Source organism: Diabrotica virgifera, chromosome 4 (assembly GCF_917563875.1).
Source record: "Diabrotica virgifera virgifera chromosome 4, PGI_DIABVI_V3a".
In the NCBI taxonomy this organism is placed as follows: Eukaryota; Metazoa; Arthropoda; class Insecta; order Coleoptera; family Chrysomelidae; genus Diabrotica; species Diabrotica virgifera.
In genome coordinates, this window is record NC_065446.1 from 2,842,754 (window position 1) to 2,862,529 (window position 19,776).

Genomic DNA, 19,776 nt, shown 5'->3' on the forward strand with positions numbered 1-19,776 from the left:
TTATCAGGGCCTCGTATATACAGGAATAATTAAAGAAGCAGCTGGCTTACAAGAAATAGGTTTTGGAGACACAATTTTTTTTAAGTGCAGTTGTTTTGATAAATGAATAATTTTTGAGTTATTAGCAGAAAACTGATTAAAAACATTGACTTTTTATGGGCCAATGGCAGTCTCGTGCGTGAAAATATCGCTTTCCACACCAGTTACGAAAATAACTATTTATGCTACATGTGTCTTTTTCTGAAAAACATTTAAAGACCATGGTAGGTACCCTCAAAATACTATATTTATCAGATTATTTTAATTAACCATCTAATCTTAATAAAATATAACACCCATTTAGTCCATTCTTTCACGGTTTTTGCTCTAAATTTTAAAGAACCGCTTGGTTTGACATGAAATTTGGCATACGTATAGCTTACATGTCAAAGAAAAAAAGTGATATTGTGCCGATGTGTGCTTTTGCCCTGGGGGTGACTTTCACCCCCTCTTGGGGGTGAAAAAATATGTCCAAAATAAGTCCGGAAATGAGTAAACTGACTAATTTTAAGTAACTTTTGTTCTATAGAGCTTTTTCGCCAAGTCAACACTTTTCGAGTTATTTGCGAGTGAATATGTTCATTTTTCAACAAAATAACCACATTTTTGGACGGTTTTTCGCAAATAACTCAAAAAGTAAGTATTTTGTCGAAAAAAACGTTCTTAGCCAAAATATAGCACATAAAAAAGTAAAAAAATGGTGTACGCGTTATTTCTCTGGATCTCGTAGAACCAGAGTTATAGCCAATGAAAAATGTATTCATATTCACCAAATTTCAAATAGAATAATTCGACGTGAAATATCCAAAAAATTAAGCACTTTTTGGGGAAAACTTATTATAACTTTTTTAAAGTGTTTAAAAAAACCTTTATTTCTGTTTTTCCAAAAAGTTCCTAGCATTAAATTTAAGCAAGTTACGCTCAAAAAAAAACTTGGTCCCTTTTGTTTTTGCAAAAAAAATCGGGAAGACCACCCCCTAATTATCAACTTAAATAAAATTAATCATTACCGCTCCACAAACTATTTTACTTATGTTGTGTTTATATGATCTGTAAGTTTGATCGAGTCAAAGTGCTTATTTTGAAACAATTTGGTGTCAAATTAAAATTTTTAAAAATTTAAATTTTTAAAAATATGCTTTTTTTCAAAATAACTTAAAAATTATTAGAGCTACCAAAAATCTGGAAAAACAAAAAAAGTCAGATATGCTTTTCTGAATATCATGTATTTTTTTGGTTTTTCTGTTAGACAAAAATTGATTAAGATTTGGTGTTTTTAAATTTGCATACAATCGTGATCAGTGACTCGTTCAACCCCTTTTAACTACAGACCTTTCAATAATAAGGACTTTGAACCGAGGGAACTTACAGATCATATAAACAATATATACACGAGTCAAGAAACTTGTGAAGTCGTAACGATTAAGTTCATTTAAGATACTAATTAGGGGGTGATTTTCTCGATGTTTTTTCCAAAACCAAAAGGGACTAACTTTATTTTGAGCGTAGCTTGTTTAATTTTGATGTTAGAAATTTTTTTTATAAAACAAAATGAAGCTTTTTTTAAACACTTTAAATAAGTTTTAATGAATTTTCCCCGAAATGTGCTTAATTTTTGGGTATTTCATGTTAAAGTATTTCATTTGGAATTTGACGAATATGAACCTATTTTTCATTAGCTATCACTCTGATCATTTTTTTAAATTTTTTACAGGCTATATTTTTGCTAAAAATGTTTATTCGACAAAATACTTACTATTTGAGTTATTTATGAAAAACCGTCTAAAAGCGTGGTTATTTTGTTGAAAAAATGAACATATTCACTGTCAAATAACTCGAAAAGTATTGACTTAGTGAAAAAACTCTATAGAAGAAAAGTTACTTAAAATTAGCCAGTTTATCCATTTCCTGACTTTCTTTGGACGAATATTTTTTCACCCTCAAGAGGTGGTGAAAATCACTCACAGGGCAAAAGCACATATCGGCACAATATCACTTTTTTTCTTTGACTTATTAGCTATTTGTATGCCAAATTTCATGTCAATCCAAGCGGTTCTTTAAAATTTAGAGGTTTTGCAATATTTTAACGTTAAAGAACGGACTAATTTAAGAAATTTTTTAGTATCGCGAAATGTAAGTATTTCAAATAAAAACGTAATAGACCTGTATCCCGTGTATCAAAAAAAGTTGATTACATAATAGCAAGCTGAAAATTTGTTAGTAACTTAACGGTGTCTAGTTGGACAAATTTTGGTGTATGGGAACACTGGAACAGGGAAAGTTTTAATTGTGGAACAGGTCAAAAACTTGGAATGTCAGACTACGAAAACGTTCCATGTATTTTGTCGGACAGAATTTCCAATTGATCTGTTACCATTTCCTTGAACTCTCATGCAAAAATCAGACTGGTGTTTATCACCAACTAGGCATTTTAATGAGTGGAACACAAAGAACATGTCAAATGACAGGAATCATGTTGGTTAGTAATAGCAGTCTGGTTTTTGCATGAGAGTTTAATGAAAGGGTAACAAATCAATTGGATGTTCTGTCGGACAAAATACATGGGACGTTTTCGTAATCTCACGTTCCAAATTTTTAAACTGATCCACAATTAAAACTTCCCCTGTTCCAGTGTTCCCGTACGTCAAAGTTTGTCCGACTAGACACCGTTAAGCTATTAACAAATTTCCAGCTTGCTATTAATCAACTTTTTTTTTGGTACGCGGGATCCAGGTCTATAAACTGCACTGCTTTATAAGATCCTTTTTTATTACTCCTTAACTTTTGCCGTAAAATTCAGTTCACCCATAATGTAACCGAATTTTCCATTAACGTTGTTTAATCTGTCAAAAAAGATTCCAACTTTATGATTTATCAAGACGCATCAAATCTTTATGGGTCGTTCTGTAACGTCCAAGATTAACTCTGTAACGAATAAATAAAGAAAAAGAGTATAGCAAGAAGAACTTATTGTTTACAAGGTGAAACGAACTTCTGGTATAGAAAAATAGTGTATACAGGGTGTCCAGAAACTCTACCGACAAACGAAGACAGGAGATTTCTCATATAATTTGAAGACATTTTAACCCAATTCATCCAGTCCGAAAATGCTTCCTAAGAGATCTAGAGCTCTTTGAAGATGGCGTATTTTAATTAGTTTTTCTTAAATATGTACCTCCAAAACGCTCTATTTAGAAAAACAAAAATTGGTACACGTATTTATCTTCCAGAAATAAATCGATTTCATCCATTGTGAATTTCTAGTACCGGTCATAGGCGTCCGTTTTGGGTAGGGTAGCGGGTATTTTATCGCATAACTTTTTTGTCTTTAACTTTTAAGTTTGATACTGGATTATTATATTGTGAGATATTCTAGTACTAAAAGGTAGGTACTCTTGATTTAAGTCTGTAGGACACACCGTTTTCTAGAAAAATCGATTTGAAAATTTTTCTTTTTTTGAATTTAAAAAAAATTGAAAATATTTAAAAAACGGTGTATTTTACCAAATTATAGCAAGAGTATTTTTAGTACTAGAATACCTCACAATTTAATAATCTAAAGTCAAAAATTCTTAAAAATTAAAGACAAAAAAGTTAACCGAATGCGATAAAATAACCTTTGACCTACCCAAAACGGACGCATATGACCGGTACTAGAAATTCTCAATTAATGAAATCTATTGGTCTCTAGAATATAAATAAACGTACCAATTTTTGTTCTCCTAAATGGTGTTTTTTTTTTATTTTTTTTTGGAAATTTAAAAAACAAAAAATTTTCAAATCGATTTTTCTAGAAAACGGTGTGTTCTACCGACTTAAAGCAAGAGTACCTTTTAGTACTAGCATACCTCCTTATTTAATAATCAAATGTCAAAACTGCTTAAAAGTTAAAGACATAAAAGTTATGTCATAAAATAACCGTTGCTCTACCCAAAACGGACGCCTATGACCGGTACTAGAAATTCACAATAAATGTAATCGATTTATCTCTAGAAGATAAATATGCGCACCAATTTTCATTTTTCTAAATAAACGCGTTCTGGAGTTATTTAAGAAAAACTAATTACAAGACGTCATCTTCAAAGAGCTCTAGCTCCCTTAGGAAGCATTTTCGGACTAGAAGAATTGGGTTAAAATGTCTTAAATTTATCTGAGGAATCTCGTGTCTTCGTTTGTCGGCAGAGTTTCTGGACACCCTGTATAGCGCAGTGTAGTCAATCGTAAGACTCATCATTGAATAATGTTTTCCAAAGACTAAGATATTTTACTATCGTGGTCAAGTAATGTGCTCTCCTGATTTATACTCATTATTGTCGAATATAAAAATATTTATTGAAGAAAGAAGACTGAAAATGGTTACTCATTTTTGATTTATGGAAGACTTTGAAACTGAAACATTTTATTTCTAAACATTTAAAACACACAGTTTTTTTGAGTGTTTCTATTTTTTAAAAAAGCGTGATGAGATTAATGAGAAATGAGATTATTGGATTTCATATTTCTTACCTAAAAATTCTACTTTGTGGTCTCGGTCTTCGTCGTATACAGTAATCTCCAGAACATTATTGATATCCTTGACGTTGAACGTGAAGATTTTATTCCATGAAGGTGTCAGCGTTTTATATTCAGTTTGGGTTTGAAGTCGGGCGTTTCCCAGTTCTAGTACACAGAAAGGATCGCTTTTTCCACCAAGATCCGCGGAAGCCAGACCTTGTGCTTTGAATACTTTTACGGTGAGGTGGCCGACGTCCTTGATGTTGTGAAAAGTCCTGTGCCATGCCTAGATATTGGAATAATATAAAAGAATTGTTGAAATCTTTTATGAATTATACTACACTAGTATAAAAGGTTCACAAATATAGTGCTTTTATTATCCCAATGGCCTCTTAAAAATTATGGTACAGTAATAAAAATAATCTCTCTTTTTCCCTAACTCCCTACCCTAATATCCCTCATTCTGGATATGTTTAAGGTTTTTAATTATAAGAATTTGAACTTGGTAAAATACTTAAAATTTATAATATTGACTACGTTATTAGATACTAGGGCTAATTTTGGGGTTTTCAGGGAATTAGTGTTTATACAGTTGAATCCAGGAATCTTTACCCGTGCGTCATTAATACCTGGCGAGATAAAACACATATTTGATAACTCAAATTTAAACCCGTGATAGGAGCAGTAGCTACCCACTGTCACTTTCCCTGTGCAACAAAAGCATCTTCCAATAAAGGAAGGCCCGTATGCCCGTAACGATATTCCATAATATCGTGCAGTAGGGGAGTGCATATAGATTTTCACTTCGGAAAAAATCAAACAAGATAGAACTTTTTGTAATTTCATTAAGAAATGATTAATAAACAACATATCAAAAAGTTCTACTCGAGAAGTGGGTGCTTCATTTTTTATTAAACAAATGAACTACGAAATTAGATGTTTTTTTAAATATCTCCGAAAATATAAATTTTAGAAAACAACTGACGACCATTGAACAATTCAGAAAATTTTACAAAAAAAACCTTATATAAAGAATTTGCTAAAATTAAATCTGTATCTTCTATAAATTTTTATTTATAACGCTAAAGTCACCCTTCTCACAAACATTGGCGCACTGTAAAGTAACGTACAGCGAAGTGCACGGTCGAGTTATTTTAATGTAATTCTTTAACTAATTAATCAAATAAAATTTTACCAAATGAAAATGAAAGAAGAATAATCAAGCTATCTTATGGTTATAATAGAAAAAAATAAAATGTATGGGCATAAGTACGGTGTGGGCGACAAAAGAGCCTTACATGAATTTTGTTTAAAAACGATTTAAAAATGTGTAACTAATACAATTTTTCTTATAAAACTTTCAATTTTGCACAACTTACCTCTCAAGCATCTGACTAAATGCTGTTTCATTCAAAAAAGACTTAAAAGTTTAATTCAAATGATATAACGTCTCAAAAATTATAATTTTTGAAATCTTCGTAGTTTTATTGAATTACCACCACTTTAAGACGGTATTAATTAAAATTATTTTACTGTAGAAATGAAATAAACTATTTATTTTTAAGGAAATTAAGAAAGATAACAAAAATGTAATACAAAAAACGAAAATTACCAGCTAAAAAATGTTTATACAAAGTGATCAAAACTTTCTTCTGTAAAACTTACCTAAAATACATTTAATAATAAGTTTCAGTAAAAAAATGTTTTTTAGCTCTTATACAGCATGTCTGCGTAATTTGGGACCTCTTGATTACTTTTTTATTATCAGTTTTACGAAAAAAGTTATTCCTTATAAAATACTCTGCATCGTATATAATCTAAGATGCAATCAATAAATATCAAATTTAATTAATGTTATACGACGTATTTCAAAAATATGAATTTCACTCGAGAGTAAAGTACCTTTACATTTCACAATATCGAAAATGGTTATTAAGAAAAGTTGTTTGGAATTAAAAAAAATTGTTTTAGTGTTCAATTACATCGTTCTAATTAAAATATTGTGAATAATAAAGGCACTTTCTTAAGAAAAATTCATATTTTTTACATACCTCGTATAAAATTAAAAAAGTTTGATTTTTGATGATTGTATCTTAGATTTTAGACCAGGGAGAGCATTTTATAAAGAATAACTTTTTTTCGTAAAAGTGATAATAAAATAGTTATCATAATTGGAATAAAATGATGATGAGTATCCGTAATTTGAGAAAAAATTTAAATTTTTTTTCGATTAGAATGATGTAATTGTATATTTAGACATACTTTCTAATGTCAAACAACTTTTCATAATAGCGTTTTTAGATATTCTGAAATATAAAGGTACTTTACTCTTTAACGAAATTCATATTTTTGACATACTCGTATAAATTGATAAAATTTGATATCTGATGGTTGAGTTTTAGATTTTTGACTATCCAGAGCATTTTATTAAGAAAATTTTTTTCGTAAAATTGATAATAAAAAAATTTTCCATGTGGTTCCTAGCTGCGCAGACATACTGTATAAGAGCTTCTGTATAAGAATTTTCAAATTGCAATGCCATATTCGGATTCAGCATAATCAAAAATAAAATAGAAACATATTTGATCAAAGTAAAATAATGAATTTATTGATATTTTTAAAATTATTTATACAAAAAAATTGTTATTGTTTAAACAATTAATAAACAATTAGCGGCCAAATCTGCGAGTAGAACTTTTTACTTTAACATGTATATAAACTAACAAAAAAAGTTTTAGAAAAATATAAGCTTGTTATAAACAATGCATATTTTCGTTCTAATTGCACTCCCCTACAGTAGGCAGATTAAAAATGTCTGTCTTTATTTGCTAAAAACATTAGCGAATCTTGCGTTGATTGAAGACGTCTATTTGAAGACTGGTTCAAAAATAAATGAATAAGAAATATACCACCAAACAGGTGGCATGAGTTTCCGCTAATACCACAATTAATAAATCTATTAATTGTGGTATATACTAATCACTAATATACTAATCACTATAATCGTGAACCTTGTGTACAAAAATTACTTACGTATCTATCGACTAGATTTTGCTTTTCTCTAGGATTATCTTCATAAGTGGTTAGGTCAGATATTGTCTCGGATGCGGTAGTACCACTGATTGTAAGAAGTAAATGTAAGGAACCAGCTCCCTCCTCTAATTCTTGCCAAATACTGTGCGTCTTTTCTCGTTCAAAATTGGTTAAATCAATTACGCATCTGAAATATGAAAAATTATTGCATATACATAATACAAGAAATTGAAATATAAACTAAAATGAAACATGAAATATATACAATAGAAAATTAAAGGCATGAGTATGAAAATTTTGGTAATTTAAATTATTAAGTTAATATTATGTAGTATAGCACTAGCGGTTTGAATAATCTGAGGAAGTCCAAAAATCTATTTGGTTTTTAATAATCCGTCAATCATAAAGTCAGGCAATCAGTCAATAAATTCTTCTTCTTCTTCAAGTACCATCTCCGCGACGGAAATGGGCAATCATCATAGCTATTCGGACTTTAGAGACGGCTGCGCTGAAAAGTTTATTTGATTTACATCCGTACCATTCTCTCAAGTTGAGCAGCCACGATATTCTGCTTCTTCCTATGCTTTTTTTCCTTGAATCTTTCCCTGCATAATCAATTGGAGCAAATTGTATCTCTCTTCACTTCCAAGATACGCCAATTTTTTGGTTTTGATTGTATATAGTCAGTAAATTAGTTTTCTACAATTATTTTTGAGAAAAATTTGTTTGGTTTATATAAGTAGCTTCCTTCGAATAAAATAGTGTGAGTAATTTAATAGACGACTGGCCAAACATACAAAGCAATGTTAATCAAGAAGGATCTGAAATTTTAAAATCCGAAGATCCTCATGCAATAAACTCATATCAGCCAAAGCCAAGAAAGCAACTGGACCAAAAGACATCCCATCTGAACTTTAATTATGATACAAGAAGACCACATCAGTGTCCTAGTTTAACTTTTTAAAGACGTGTATACTACTGGTGAAACACCTGAGGACTCACATAAGTTGGCTTTTAAAAAATTTATGAAGAAATAGTGGGCCAAAAATGCAACGAATATAGATTAATTAGTCTGGTATGCCACATATTAAAAACTGTCCTTGGAAGAATAAGAAGTCATCGAAAAAAAAACCTAGAAAGAGACCTAGATGAAACCCAGTTTGGATTTAAAAATGCAATGGGTACCCATGAGTAAATGTACTTCTCTAAAAGGAGTACCTTGTCCAACCTAAAGATATTTAAAAACATAAGATGTAGATCCTTGAAACACACTCAGTGGTCAAAAGATCTAAGGTTAATGGTTTGACGACCACTCGTACGAAATCAAACAGATGAAATAGAGAATGTGGAAAAATCCCCTTACGAACAATTCACACATCCACCATTTCGGGCTGGGAAAAATTTTTCGAATAGAATCAAGAGGGCGAAACACATTTCTAAGAACTGGTGTTTGGATCTTTGATTCTATTCGAAAAATTTTTCCCAGCCCGAAATGGTGGATGTGTGAATTGTTCGTAAGGGGATTTTTCCACATTCTCTATTTCATCTGTTTGATTTCGTACGAGTGGTCGTCAAACCATTAACCTTAGATCTTTTGACCACTAAGTGTGTTTCAAGGATCTACATCTTATGTTTTTAAACATATATTTTACTTACTTTAAGTAATTAGGGAATTAAAACTTGAGACTGTCATTGTTGGACTTGCCGTAGATTTACGCACCTTCTATGTCTAGGTCTCGAATGTTGTTTTTTGATTGGAATGTGTCTAAAGATATTCAACCTCTCATCTTTACTGATGAGCCCAGAGAGGTTGAAGAGGGCGAAACACATTTCTAAGAACTGGTGTTTGGATCTTTGATTCTATTCGAAAAATTTTTCCTAGCCCGAAATGGTGGATGTGTGAATTGTTCGTAAGGGGATTTTTCCACATTCTCTATTTCATCTATTTGGTAAAGATATTTATGTGGCTTTTATCAATAATTACAAAAAGGCTTTCGATATGGTACAGCATACAGCATGAAACGCTTTTGAACATATTAAGAACCAAAGGCGTTGGTGATAGAGACCTACATATCATAGAAACTTGTCTTGCAAGCAGAAAGCAATTGTACGAGACAATGGGAGATTAACCGAGGAATGTTACACAAAGAGGCGTCTGACAGGAATACATTACATGCCAACTGTTATTTAAAATCTACTCAGATATAATTTTCATCGATTTTTGCAAGATAAAGATGTTGGAGCCAAAATCAATAGTAAACTGAAGAATAATCTTAGATGCGCTGACAATGTGATCTTATGCGAAAGTTGTTGTTTAAGTTGTTATTTGTCGTAAAAGCTGGTATTATTAAACAAATATATATAACAAGAGCCAAAAGAAAAAGCACTTACATAGTGGTGTAAACAAACTTACATGTGGTGACTCTCCCATAACTTACATCGGCCAAACGGGTAGAACCTTTAATAAACGTATAGCTGAACACAAAAAGGCTTTCAATAATAGAAAAACATATTCTACGTACACACTTCGCCTTATAAATCATAATCATTCTTTTAATAACCAATTTCAAAATTTTCCATATTCGAAATAAATGCCTTAAACTATATGTATTAGAATCAATGGAAATTAATAAATTAAAAGATGCAGATCTAATTCTGAATGACCATTGACACAAACAGCTCATCCCTCCTAAACCTATTCAATTAAAGATTATAATATAGTGTAGAGTGTAAACGCATAGTAAAAATACATCACTTGAGAAAAAGGCACTGCAAAACAGCTGTTGTGACAGTAATTTGTGGAAGTATCGAAAACAAAAGTTCCGATTCTGAGCAACGGACCTGTGTTAATCCCGTATGTGTTGGCAACTTTTTCTTCTTCTTTCATTTTGATTGCTGCAATCCTACTTTTTCAATTAGTTAATTTATCATACTAGACAGAACAGTTTCTAATCAAATGTTATTGACGATACTTAGGCCAAAAACGGAGTTTGTTTTATTAATTTTGTGTTTGTTGTTATTATATTAGAAAAATTCTTTTCATTTTGTCATACTAATTTTTAAAAAAACTGTAATAAATTAAAACGTAAAAATTAATAGTTTATTACACTACCTTCCTATAAAGTCATCTCTAGCCCTGTCCTTATCCCATACCGTGATTTCTAACTGTTGGTCTCCATCATCGTATAAATGCAGATCTAGCTGTTCTAACCATCTCGGATTTAATGATCTCCATACGACTCGAGATTTGTACTTTTCGTTTCCCAATCTGAAAATAAATAAAATTACAAATTGATTTATACTGTGACAAGAAATACTTTGAGAAATCCCAGATATGCAAACATAATATAATAGTCTCCCGTTTTATACCGCTCACGTGGTTTTGGGAGTATAGCAGGGTAGTCTGCTATATCTAGGGCCTAAGGTATACAAGGAAGGTAATAGGGCCAGTGCTACGCTTCAACCGCCTATTATTACCCCTGGTTTTACCCAAGGTACTTATTTTATTCAGGCTGAGTCGACATGGGGCCTATAAACATTTTTAAAAATGTCTAGTTGTTCATGCCGGCGGTAGGATTTGAACTCCGGACCACCAGCACGCGAGCCAAGCACACTACCACTTGGCTACGCCGGCCCGTATGCAAACATGCCTGGGAAAAAACAGAATATATAAAGGATCTAACAATAAAACACTGAAAACGTTTGTTTTCTATACTTCCACAAAATTTATTACAACTATGTGACTACAGCTGTTTCGGCAGAGTGCGTTTCTCAAGTGATATAGTTTACAATGTGTTTGCCTTTTTAAGTCTTTAACTGAAGACGTTGAGGAGTGGGAAGCTGTTTGTCTCGTGTTGGTCATTCAGAATTATATCTGTATTTTTCAGTTTATTAATTTCCATAGATTCTAAAAAAGATAGCTTAAGGCCTTTATTTTGGATATGCAGAATTTGAAACTCTTCATTGAAAGAATGATTATGATCTAGAAGGTGAGGTGCGTATGTAGAAGTGTCTGTTTTTCTATTGTTGAAAGCCCTGTTGTGTTCTGCTATATGTTTGTCAAAAGTTCTGCCAGTTTGACCGATGTACGTTTTCGGACAGTCACCACAAGTTAGTTTGTACACACCACTCTGTAGTTGCTTTCTCTTTCGGCTTTTATTGTTCTTAATATATTTGCTTAAGTTGTTGTTAGTTCTAAAAGCTGGTGTTATTCCTTTCTTTTTTATGTATCTGGCTATTTTTGTTGTTATCTTGCCAGTATATGTGAGAGAGCAGACGGTACTGGGTTCTTTCTATCTGGGATCTAGTGGTGGATACACTAATTTCAGGGCTTTCTTATGGAGTTTTTGGTTTAAAAATTTGTTAACTGTTTGTTCGTTTAAAATTTTTTTTTTTGGAGTTTTTGGTTTAAGATTTTGTTAACTGTTTGTTCGTTATAGCTGTTGTTTACTGCTATTTGTTTAATGATGTTTAGTTCTATCTCGAAGTTATTTTTTGTCATGGGAATTTCTGTCTATGTATCATGCTATGGTAGGCTGCTAATTTGTGTTGTGTAGCATGATACATAGACTGACAGAAATTTCCATGACAAAAAATAACTTCGAGATAGAACTAAACATTAAGTATTTTGGGAACTAAACATCATTAAACAAATAGCAGTAAACAAGGGCTATAACGAACAAACAGTTAACAAAATTTTAAACCAAAGCTCCATAAAAAAGCCCTGAAATTAGTGTATCTAACACCACAGAAAGAACCCAGTACCTTCTGTTCTCTCACATATACTGACAAGATAACAACAAAAATAGCCAGATACATAAAAAAGAAAGGAATAACACCAGATTTCAGAACTAACAACAACTTAAGCAAATATATTAAGAACAATAAAAGCCGAAAGAGAAAGCAACTACAGAGTGGTGTGTACAAACTAACTTGTGGTGACTGTCCGAAAACGTACATCGGCCAAACTGGCAGAACTTTTGACAAACGGATAGCAGAACACAGCAGGGCTTTCAACAATGGAAAAACAGACACTTCTACATACGCACTTTACCTTCTAGATCATAATCATTCTTTCAATAAAGAGTTTCAAATTCTGCATATCCAAAATAAAGGCCTTAAGCTATCTTTTTTAGAATCTATGGAAATTAATAAACTGAAAAATACAGATATAATTCTGAATGACCAACTCGAGACAAACAGCTCCCCACTCCTCAACCTCTTCAGTTAAAGACTTAAAAAGGCAAACACATTGTAAACTATATCACTTGAGAAAGGCACTCTGCCGAAACAGCTGTAGTCACATAGTTGTAACAGATTTTGTGGAAGTATAGAAAACAAACGTTTTCAGTATTTTATTGTTAGATAAAATGAACTTCCATCAAGTAACGGTCGAATCCATCAATTATATAAAGGATCCATCAATAGTCATGAAAGAAACAGGGATGAAACAGAGAAAAGTCAAGGAAGCAGTTTTCATCCTACTTAACGAAGAAAAATATGTAGCAAACCCATCAGCAGAATGTAGTAAGCTTTAGTTACCAATTTTAAAAGAAGAAGTCAATAACAAGAACATACCAACAGTAGCGAAGTATATCTTCTTATCTACTCTACAATCTTATACACAATATATATGCATCACGCAATACACAAACACAAAATCTACATTACACAACTTCATTACAAAATCGTAATTACGATACAGGTTACACAAACATAGAATACAAAAAAAAATACATAAATCAGTCATTTAATATTCCTAAAGGAAATCGCCACCCTTAAATTCTTTTCAGCAACAGAAAATGTCTGTCAGCTGGTGCGACTCCGGGTCTTTTAGGCAAGAAAAAATAATATGAAAGTAGATGGAAAAAAACCCTAGAACTTATGTGTCAAACATTTATCTTCATGTCTCACCTCCATATGGCCCAGTCTCTAGGATACCTGGCTCTCACCCAGGAGTCAGCAGGCTCGGCTTCGATTCTCGGCATCGGAAATCCTTTTGTTTTTAAAATTGACATTTTGAGTTGAAAAATAAAATCAAGAATGAATAACCATTTTCAACTTCGTTGCAACACGAAACTACAGCCGCATCATTATTCCAGTTCAATCAGAGAGTGCAGCAAACACCTCTACCGATTTGTTGTTATTAAGTACTAAAGGTTGCATCATACTGTTGTAAGGTAGGACTTTGCTTTTAGAAACGTTAAATAACAGGAGATTCGAATCGCACCACGATTTAATGGTGACTAGGCCTGTAGCTATGGTATTGGGAAGATCCATAATATTTGTGTTACTTCAAGTAATACTAGTATCATCTGCAAAGGGACATATTTTACCTTTAATGTTCAGACTAGAGATGTCATTAATGTATATCAGAAACAATAAAGGGCCTAGAACTGAACCCTGAGGTACCCCACATTCTAATGGCATGCAAGAAGACGTCTTCGTGTCAACCCTTACAAACTGACTTCTTTTATTAAGATGTGATTTAAGCCATTTAAGAGCCTTTCCCCTAAATCCATAGTGCTGTAATTTGTCAGTCAAGATGTTATGGTTTACATAATCGAATGCTTTAGAGAAATCACAGAAAATTGTTGCTGTAGAGTGATGGTTGTTTAGACTGGAGTAAACATGATCGAAAAGGAAGAACATAGCATCATTCGTGCATGTGTCACTCAGGAATCCAAATTGATGTGGAGTAAGCAATTTGTATTTCAACAGAAAAGATAAGATTCTTTTTTTACCAGACTTTCAATTATCTTCGACAACGTGGGCAGGAGTGCAATAGGGCGATAATTCGAAGCAAGATCTTTATCGCCTCCTTTGTGTATAGGAATAATTATCGCTGTCTTAAGGCAGCTTGGAAAAACTCCAGTTTCGAATGACCTGTTTATTAAGGTAGTAAGATGGTTTAAAGTGCAATCAGGTAGAGCAGAAAACATTTTAAGAGTGAGGCCATCAGTTCCAGATGACGATTTGTTTTTAATGTCATTTATTGTAGAGCGTAGTTCACCTAATACTATGGGTGTAAAAAAGAAACTATTTACATTCTTATGAGAAAGATATGAAATCGGATCCTGAGAAGGAGGTATAGTATTTGTTAAATTTTTTGCCACATTTACAAAGTAATTGTTCAGGGTCCCAGGAGAAGTCAGGATTGTGGTGGGAGAAGAAGTCTTATCTCTCAGTTCATTTACGATAGACCATGTTTCCTTAGCAACATTACCTGATTTAGCCAGCCTTGCATTGTAATAAATTTCCTTGGCGGCCTTTATGGCTTTATGGTAAATTTTCTTGTAAAGCCTAACGTAATCATGGAAGGATATGTTGTCCGAGAATTTTTTTAGGTACGATAATGAGCGCATGTTCTTTGCAGATATACGTAGACCTCTAGTTGACCAGGGTTTACGATGTTTAGTTTTGATGGGCCTAAGAGGAAAGGATTCGTATGCCAGACCAGACAATAACTTTATGAATCTAGATAACTCGATGTCGACATCAACAGAGCGGAAGTCCCAGTCAGTTGTTTGACATAGGTGTTTAAATGTTAGAAAATTTTGTTCTCCAAAAACACGGAACAATTTTCGCTGCGTGTTTTCACTATTATTTTTTGATTTTAACCAAAATGTAGTCAATACTGCTTCATGATCAGAGAAACCTGAGTTGAAAACAGTGCAGTCAGTAGAATTTGGAGCCAAAGACGATACGACGATACGACCAATAGGAGGCATGTAAAGTGAGTGGAGGGTACCCACACAGATTTAATTACTCTCTTTGTCTAATGCAACGTCAGTGTTTGTCTACTTGTTTTATTAGCTATTAACTTTTAATACTAACTATTTGCATAGTTTTTTTTTTAAATAAGTAGTATTACAGTCATATTTTTCTTCTATTCGTAATAGATGTTCAAGTGACTCCTGTAGGACCTGATAAAAAGGCAAGGAAAAGAACACGGATGCAAAATGAATGGGCAAAAACTAAGAAGAAAAAACCTGTAAGTTGAGAAAATTACGGATTTTAGGCGTGATCTTCCAAGAACTATACTGTCATTGGAACCGATAAGATCTGTTGTACCACTATCAAGCTAATTACTTTTATTTTATTTAAATAGGCAAAAAAAGTAAAATTCCATCTCCAAATAGGAAATTGTTTCAAAACTTGCTTTCTCCAAAGGTTTGCTTCAAAACTCGCTTTCTCCAAACAAAAATGCCAATTATTTAATTACTGATGAAAATTGAATTTCACTCATTATGTAATATCAATTTCTATGGTTAAGTTTTATAATGTGAAACTTAAATACATGTGATAACTGTAATGGCTTGTTTTTTACAAGTTTTTAGCGATTTGTGACAAACAAAAATTTTGGAGAAAGCGAGTTTTGATTCTATACCCCTCAATTATCACAACAAAAATAAAATTATAAAATAAATGTGCTTATTCTTACCTAAATTTACAATAAGGATCTGAAGTTGCCGTTTCTGGATCACAAGGTAAAAGATTCTTTCCTTCCACTAAAACTATCGTAACTACTGAACTCCATATTTGCGATTTAAGTCTTTTATTTACATCTTGTGTTCTACTGGTTTTTTGGAAGTACTGTAACAAAACATATCTGTTCAATATTCGTTATAAATTAATAAAATATGCAAGTTTATAAATTTTTTTAAATATTTTTAAAAATTGGTGTAGTGAAAGTGGAAATATTCAACAAAAAAAAAGAGGATTAAAACTGAAAGTGTAGCCATCGATACTATATAGTCGAACAATAAAGCACTGAATCTCCGAAAAAAAAACACGACAAGACGGATTTTAATAATTCTTTTTGCATTCGATTCTTGAATGCGCCAGGGAAGTTTGTGACCCAGAGCCATGATATAATATTGAAAAATTGCATACAAAAAATGCATTCTTAAAGTGCATCTCAAACAGACAATAAAAAAATTCAGAACTCGTCAATTATCGGCGGAAATGAGTTCAATTTTGTTACTCAGGGGTTTTTGGGGTCGCTGAAAACGACAATAACGTCAAAAGTGATCTCTGGAGTACCTGGTGCCCATGGTACTTACTGTTTACCTCGTCTTGTGAAGTTTTTGGAAAATGCATTAAAAATTAGCCAAAAATCATTACTCGGGGGTTTTTGGGGCCGCTAACGACGAATATGACATCGGAAGTAATTTCTGGAGTACCTGGTTCCCAGGGTACCTACGGTGTAACTCGTCTTATTTAGTTTTCGGCAAAAAAATTATTAAAAAATTAGTAAAAAATAATTACTCGGGGGTTTTTGGGGTCGCTAACGACGAATATGACATTAGAACCGATCTCCGGAATACCTGGTGCCCTGGGTACCTACTTCTTATGGAGTTTTCGGCAAATTCATTAAAAAATTAGCCAAAAATCATTACTCGGGGGTTTTTAGGGTCTCTGACGACGAATATGACATTGGAAATGATCTCCGGTGTACCTGGTGCCCAGGATACCTACTGTTTATCTCGTTACTAATGATTTTTCATTAATGTTTTAATGAAGTTACCGAAAACTCCAGAAAACGAGGTAAACAGTAGGTACCCTGGGTACCAGGTACTCCGTAGAGCACTTCCGATGTCATATTCGTCGTCAGCGACCCAAAAAACCCCCCGAGTAATGATTTTTGGCTAATTTTTTAATGAATTTGCCGAAAACTCCATAAGAAGTAGGTACCCAGGGCACCAGGTATTCCGGAGATCGGTTCTAATGTCATATTCGTCGTTAGCGACCCCAAAAACCCCCGAGTAATTATTTTTTACTAATTTTTTAATAATTTTTTTGCCGAAAACTAAATAAGACGAGGTACACCGTAGGTACCCTGGGAACCAGGTACTCCAGAAATTACTTCCGATGTCATATTCGTCGTTAGCGGCCCCAAAAACCCCCCGAGTAATGATTTTTGGCTAATTTTTAATGCATTTTCCAAAAACTTCACAAGACGAGGTAAACAGTAAGTACCATGGGCACCAGGTACTCCAGAGATCACTTTTGACGTTATTGTCGTTTTCAGCGACCCCAAAAACCCCTGAGTAACAAAATTGAACTCATTTCCGCCGATAATTGACGAGTTCTGAATTTTTTTATTGTCTGTTTGAGGCGCACTTTAAGAATCCTTTTTTTTTGTATGCAGTTTTCCAATATTATATCTTGGCTCCGGGTCATAAAGTTTCCTGGAGCATTCACGAATCGAATACAAAAAGAATTATTAAGATCTGTCATGTCCTTTTTTTTTCGGAGATAAGGCCGATTTTAGTGCTTTATTGCTTCGTCTAATAGTGTACGATTGGTTTTGTAAAGTGAGAAATCAGAACAGTCCATTATTAGACCAGGGCGCATCTGTAAAAATATTAGTACATTTGGACGTTGAGAGGTGACTCAAATTTTTTTGCAGAAATTGCTTGGAAATAACTCAAATAATAATATTTGAGTTATCCTTCCTCTCAAAAAGGTCCGGAACATTGTTTAAATAATCAAAATGTCAAAAAATTAAGGAAAAGTTCGATTTTTTTCTTCGTATTTTGATTATAACTTTAAAAGTATTTATTTCCGAGAAAAGTTGTGCTGATATAAAAGTTGTGTAATTAAATTTCCTACAATATAGAATTGGCTGAAAATTTAAAAAATAGTCACCCTTGTTGCAAAATAGCATAAATTGCGAAAAAACCATACAAAAACAAGTATTCGCATTTTACGTTTTTTAACCATTTATGCTACACATAGAACCTTCATATTTCACCCAGAAAAAATTTATGATACTGTTAAACAATACTGTAAATTTCATTACGATAGGTTTAATAGAATTTGCAAAATAAATTTTGCAATCCAGCTTTCGCAAAAAAAATTCATGTTTTCAAAATGTTACAGGACTAAAAATAAAGCAGATAGCATGTTGAAATTTTTTTTGCAAATAGAAGTGTATACTGTACCTTTCATTTGAAATTTTGCAAAATTAAAATCGATTAACTACCACGGCGTCAGGATTTTTTTAAATAAACATTAATTATTGGTGCTACGCGCAGGACAGCGGATAGTTTGCTCTGATTGCTCATTCCAATGACCTTTGATAATGATTGATACATTTTAAATTTTATTACATTTCGATATAAATAAATAAATTTGTTTATTGCAAAATAAAAACACATTCTCTATCCTTTGAAATAACACTTTTATTAGCAAAAACTTTCTTTGTTCATATATTTTAACTTAGAGAATAAAAGTTTATTATTTTTAAACATATGCAATTGTTTAAACAATATTTCACAAACAATAATAAAATTAGTTTGGTTTTGTGGAATTAAAATATTAAAATACAAGATATAGAGTAAGAAAATAATATATTAGATAAAGATTGGAAGAAATTTTGGTGGAAATCAACTTGTGTGAATCGAACACCGCTGTCCTGCGCGTATCACCAAAAATTAATGTTTACTTAAAAAAAAATCCTGCCGCCGTGGTAATTAATCGATTTTAATTTTGAAAATTGAAAATGAAAGGTACAGTACACTTCTATAAGCAAAAAAAATTCAACTTGCTATCTGCTTTATTTTCAGTCCTGTAATATTTTGAAAAAATGATTTTTTTTTGCGAAAGCTGGATTTCAAAATTTATTTTGCAAAATATATTGAACCGATCTTAATGAAATTTACAGTATTGTTTTACTGTATCATAAAGTTTGTTTGGGTGAAATATGAAGGTCCTTAGTGTAGCATAAATGGTTGAAAAACGTAAAATGTGAATACTTGTTCTTGTATGGTTTTTTCGCAATTATTGATATTTTGCAACTAGAGTGACTATTTTTTTAAATTTTTAGCCAAATCTATATTGTAGGAAATTTAATTATGCAACTTTTAAGTTGGTACAACTTTTCTCGGAAATGAATACATTTAAAGTTATAATCAAAAAACAAACAAAAAAATAAAATTTTTCCTTCATTTTTTGACATTTTGATTATTTAAACAATGTTCCGGACATTTTTGAGAGGGAGGATAACTCAAATATTATTATTTGATTTATTTTCAAGCAATTTCTGCTAAAACATTTGAGTCACCTCTCAACGTCGATCTCAAAACAGATGCACCCTGGACTATATCTGGACCGATAATAAAAGAAAGAGCGTTAGAGGCGGCGAAAGAACTCAATTTGAATTTTAAAGCTTCCAATGGTTTGCTCGACAAGTTTTGCTTAAGA

The 19,776-nt window shown here is 32.3% G+C and overlaps 1 protein-coding gene across 8 annotated transcripts in view; it reads right to left on the bottom strand.

Moving 5' to 3' along the window:
- Positions 1-19,776, bottom strand: part of LOC114332991 (multiple C2 and transmembrane domain-containing protein) — a 309,140-nt gene that overhangs the window by 22,141 nt on the left and 267,223 nt on the right. For all 8 annotated transcript variants that reach the window (XM_050647930.1, XM_050647932.1, XM_050647933.1 and 5 more), the window contains 4 exons: positions 16,010-16,161; positions 10,679-10,834; positions 7,567-7,753; positions 4,546-4,819 (listed from right to left, as the gene is read on the bottom strand). In XM_050647930.1, the coding sequence (XP_050503887.1) occupies positions 4,546-4,819; positions 7,567-7,753; positions 10,679-10,834; positions 16,010-16,161 (769 nt within the window). The remainder of the gene's footprint in view (positions 1-4,545; positions 4,820-7,566; positions 7,754-10,678; positions 10,835-16,009; positions 16,162-19,776) is intronic.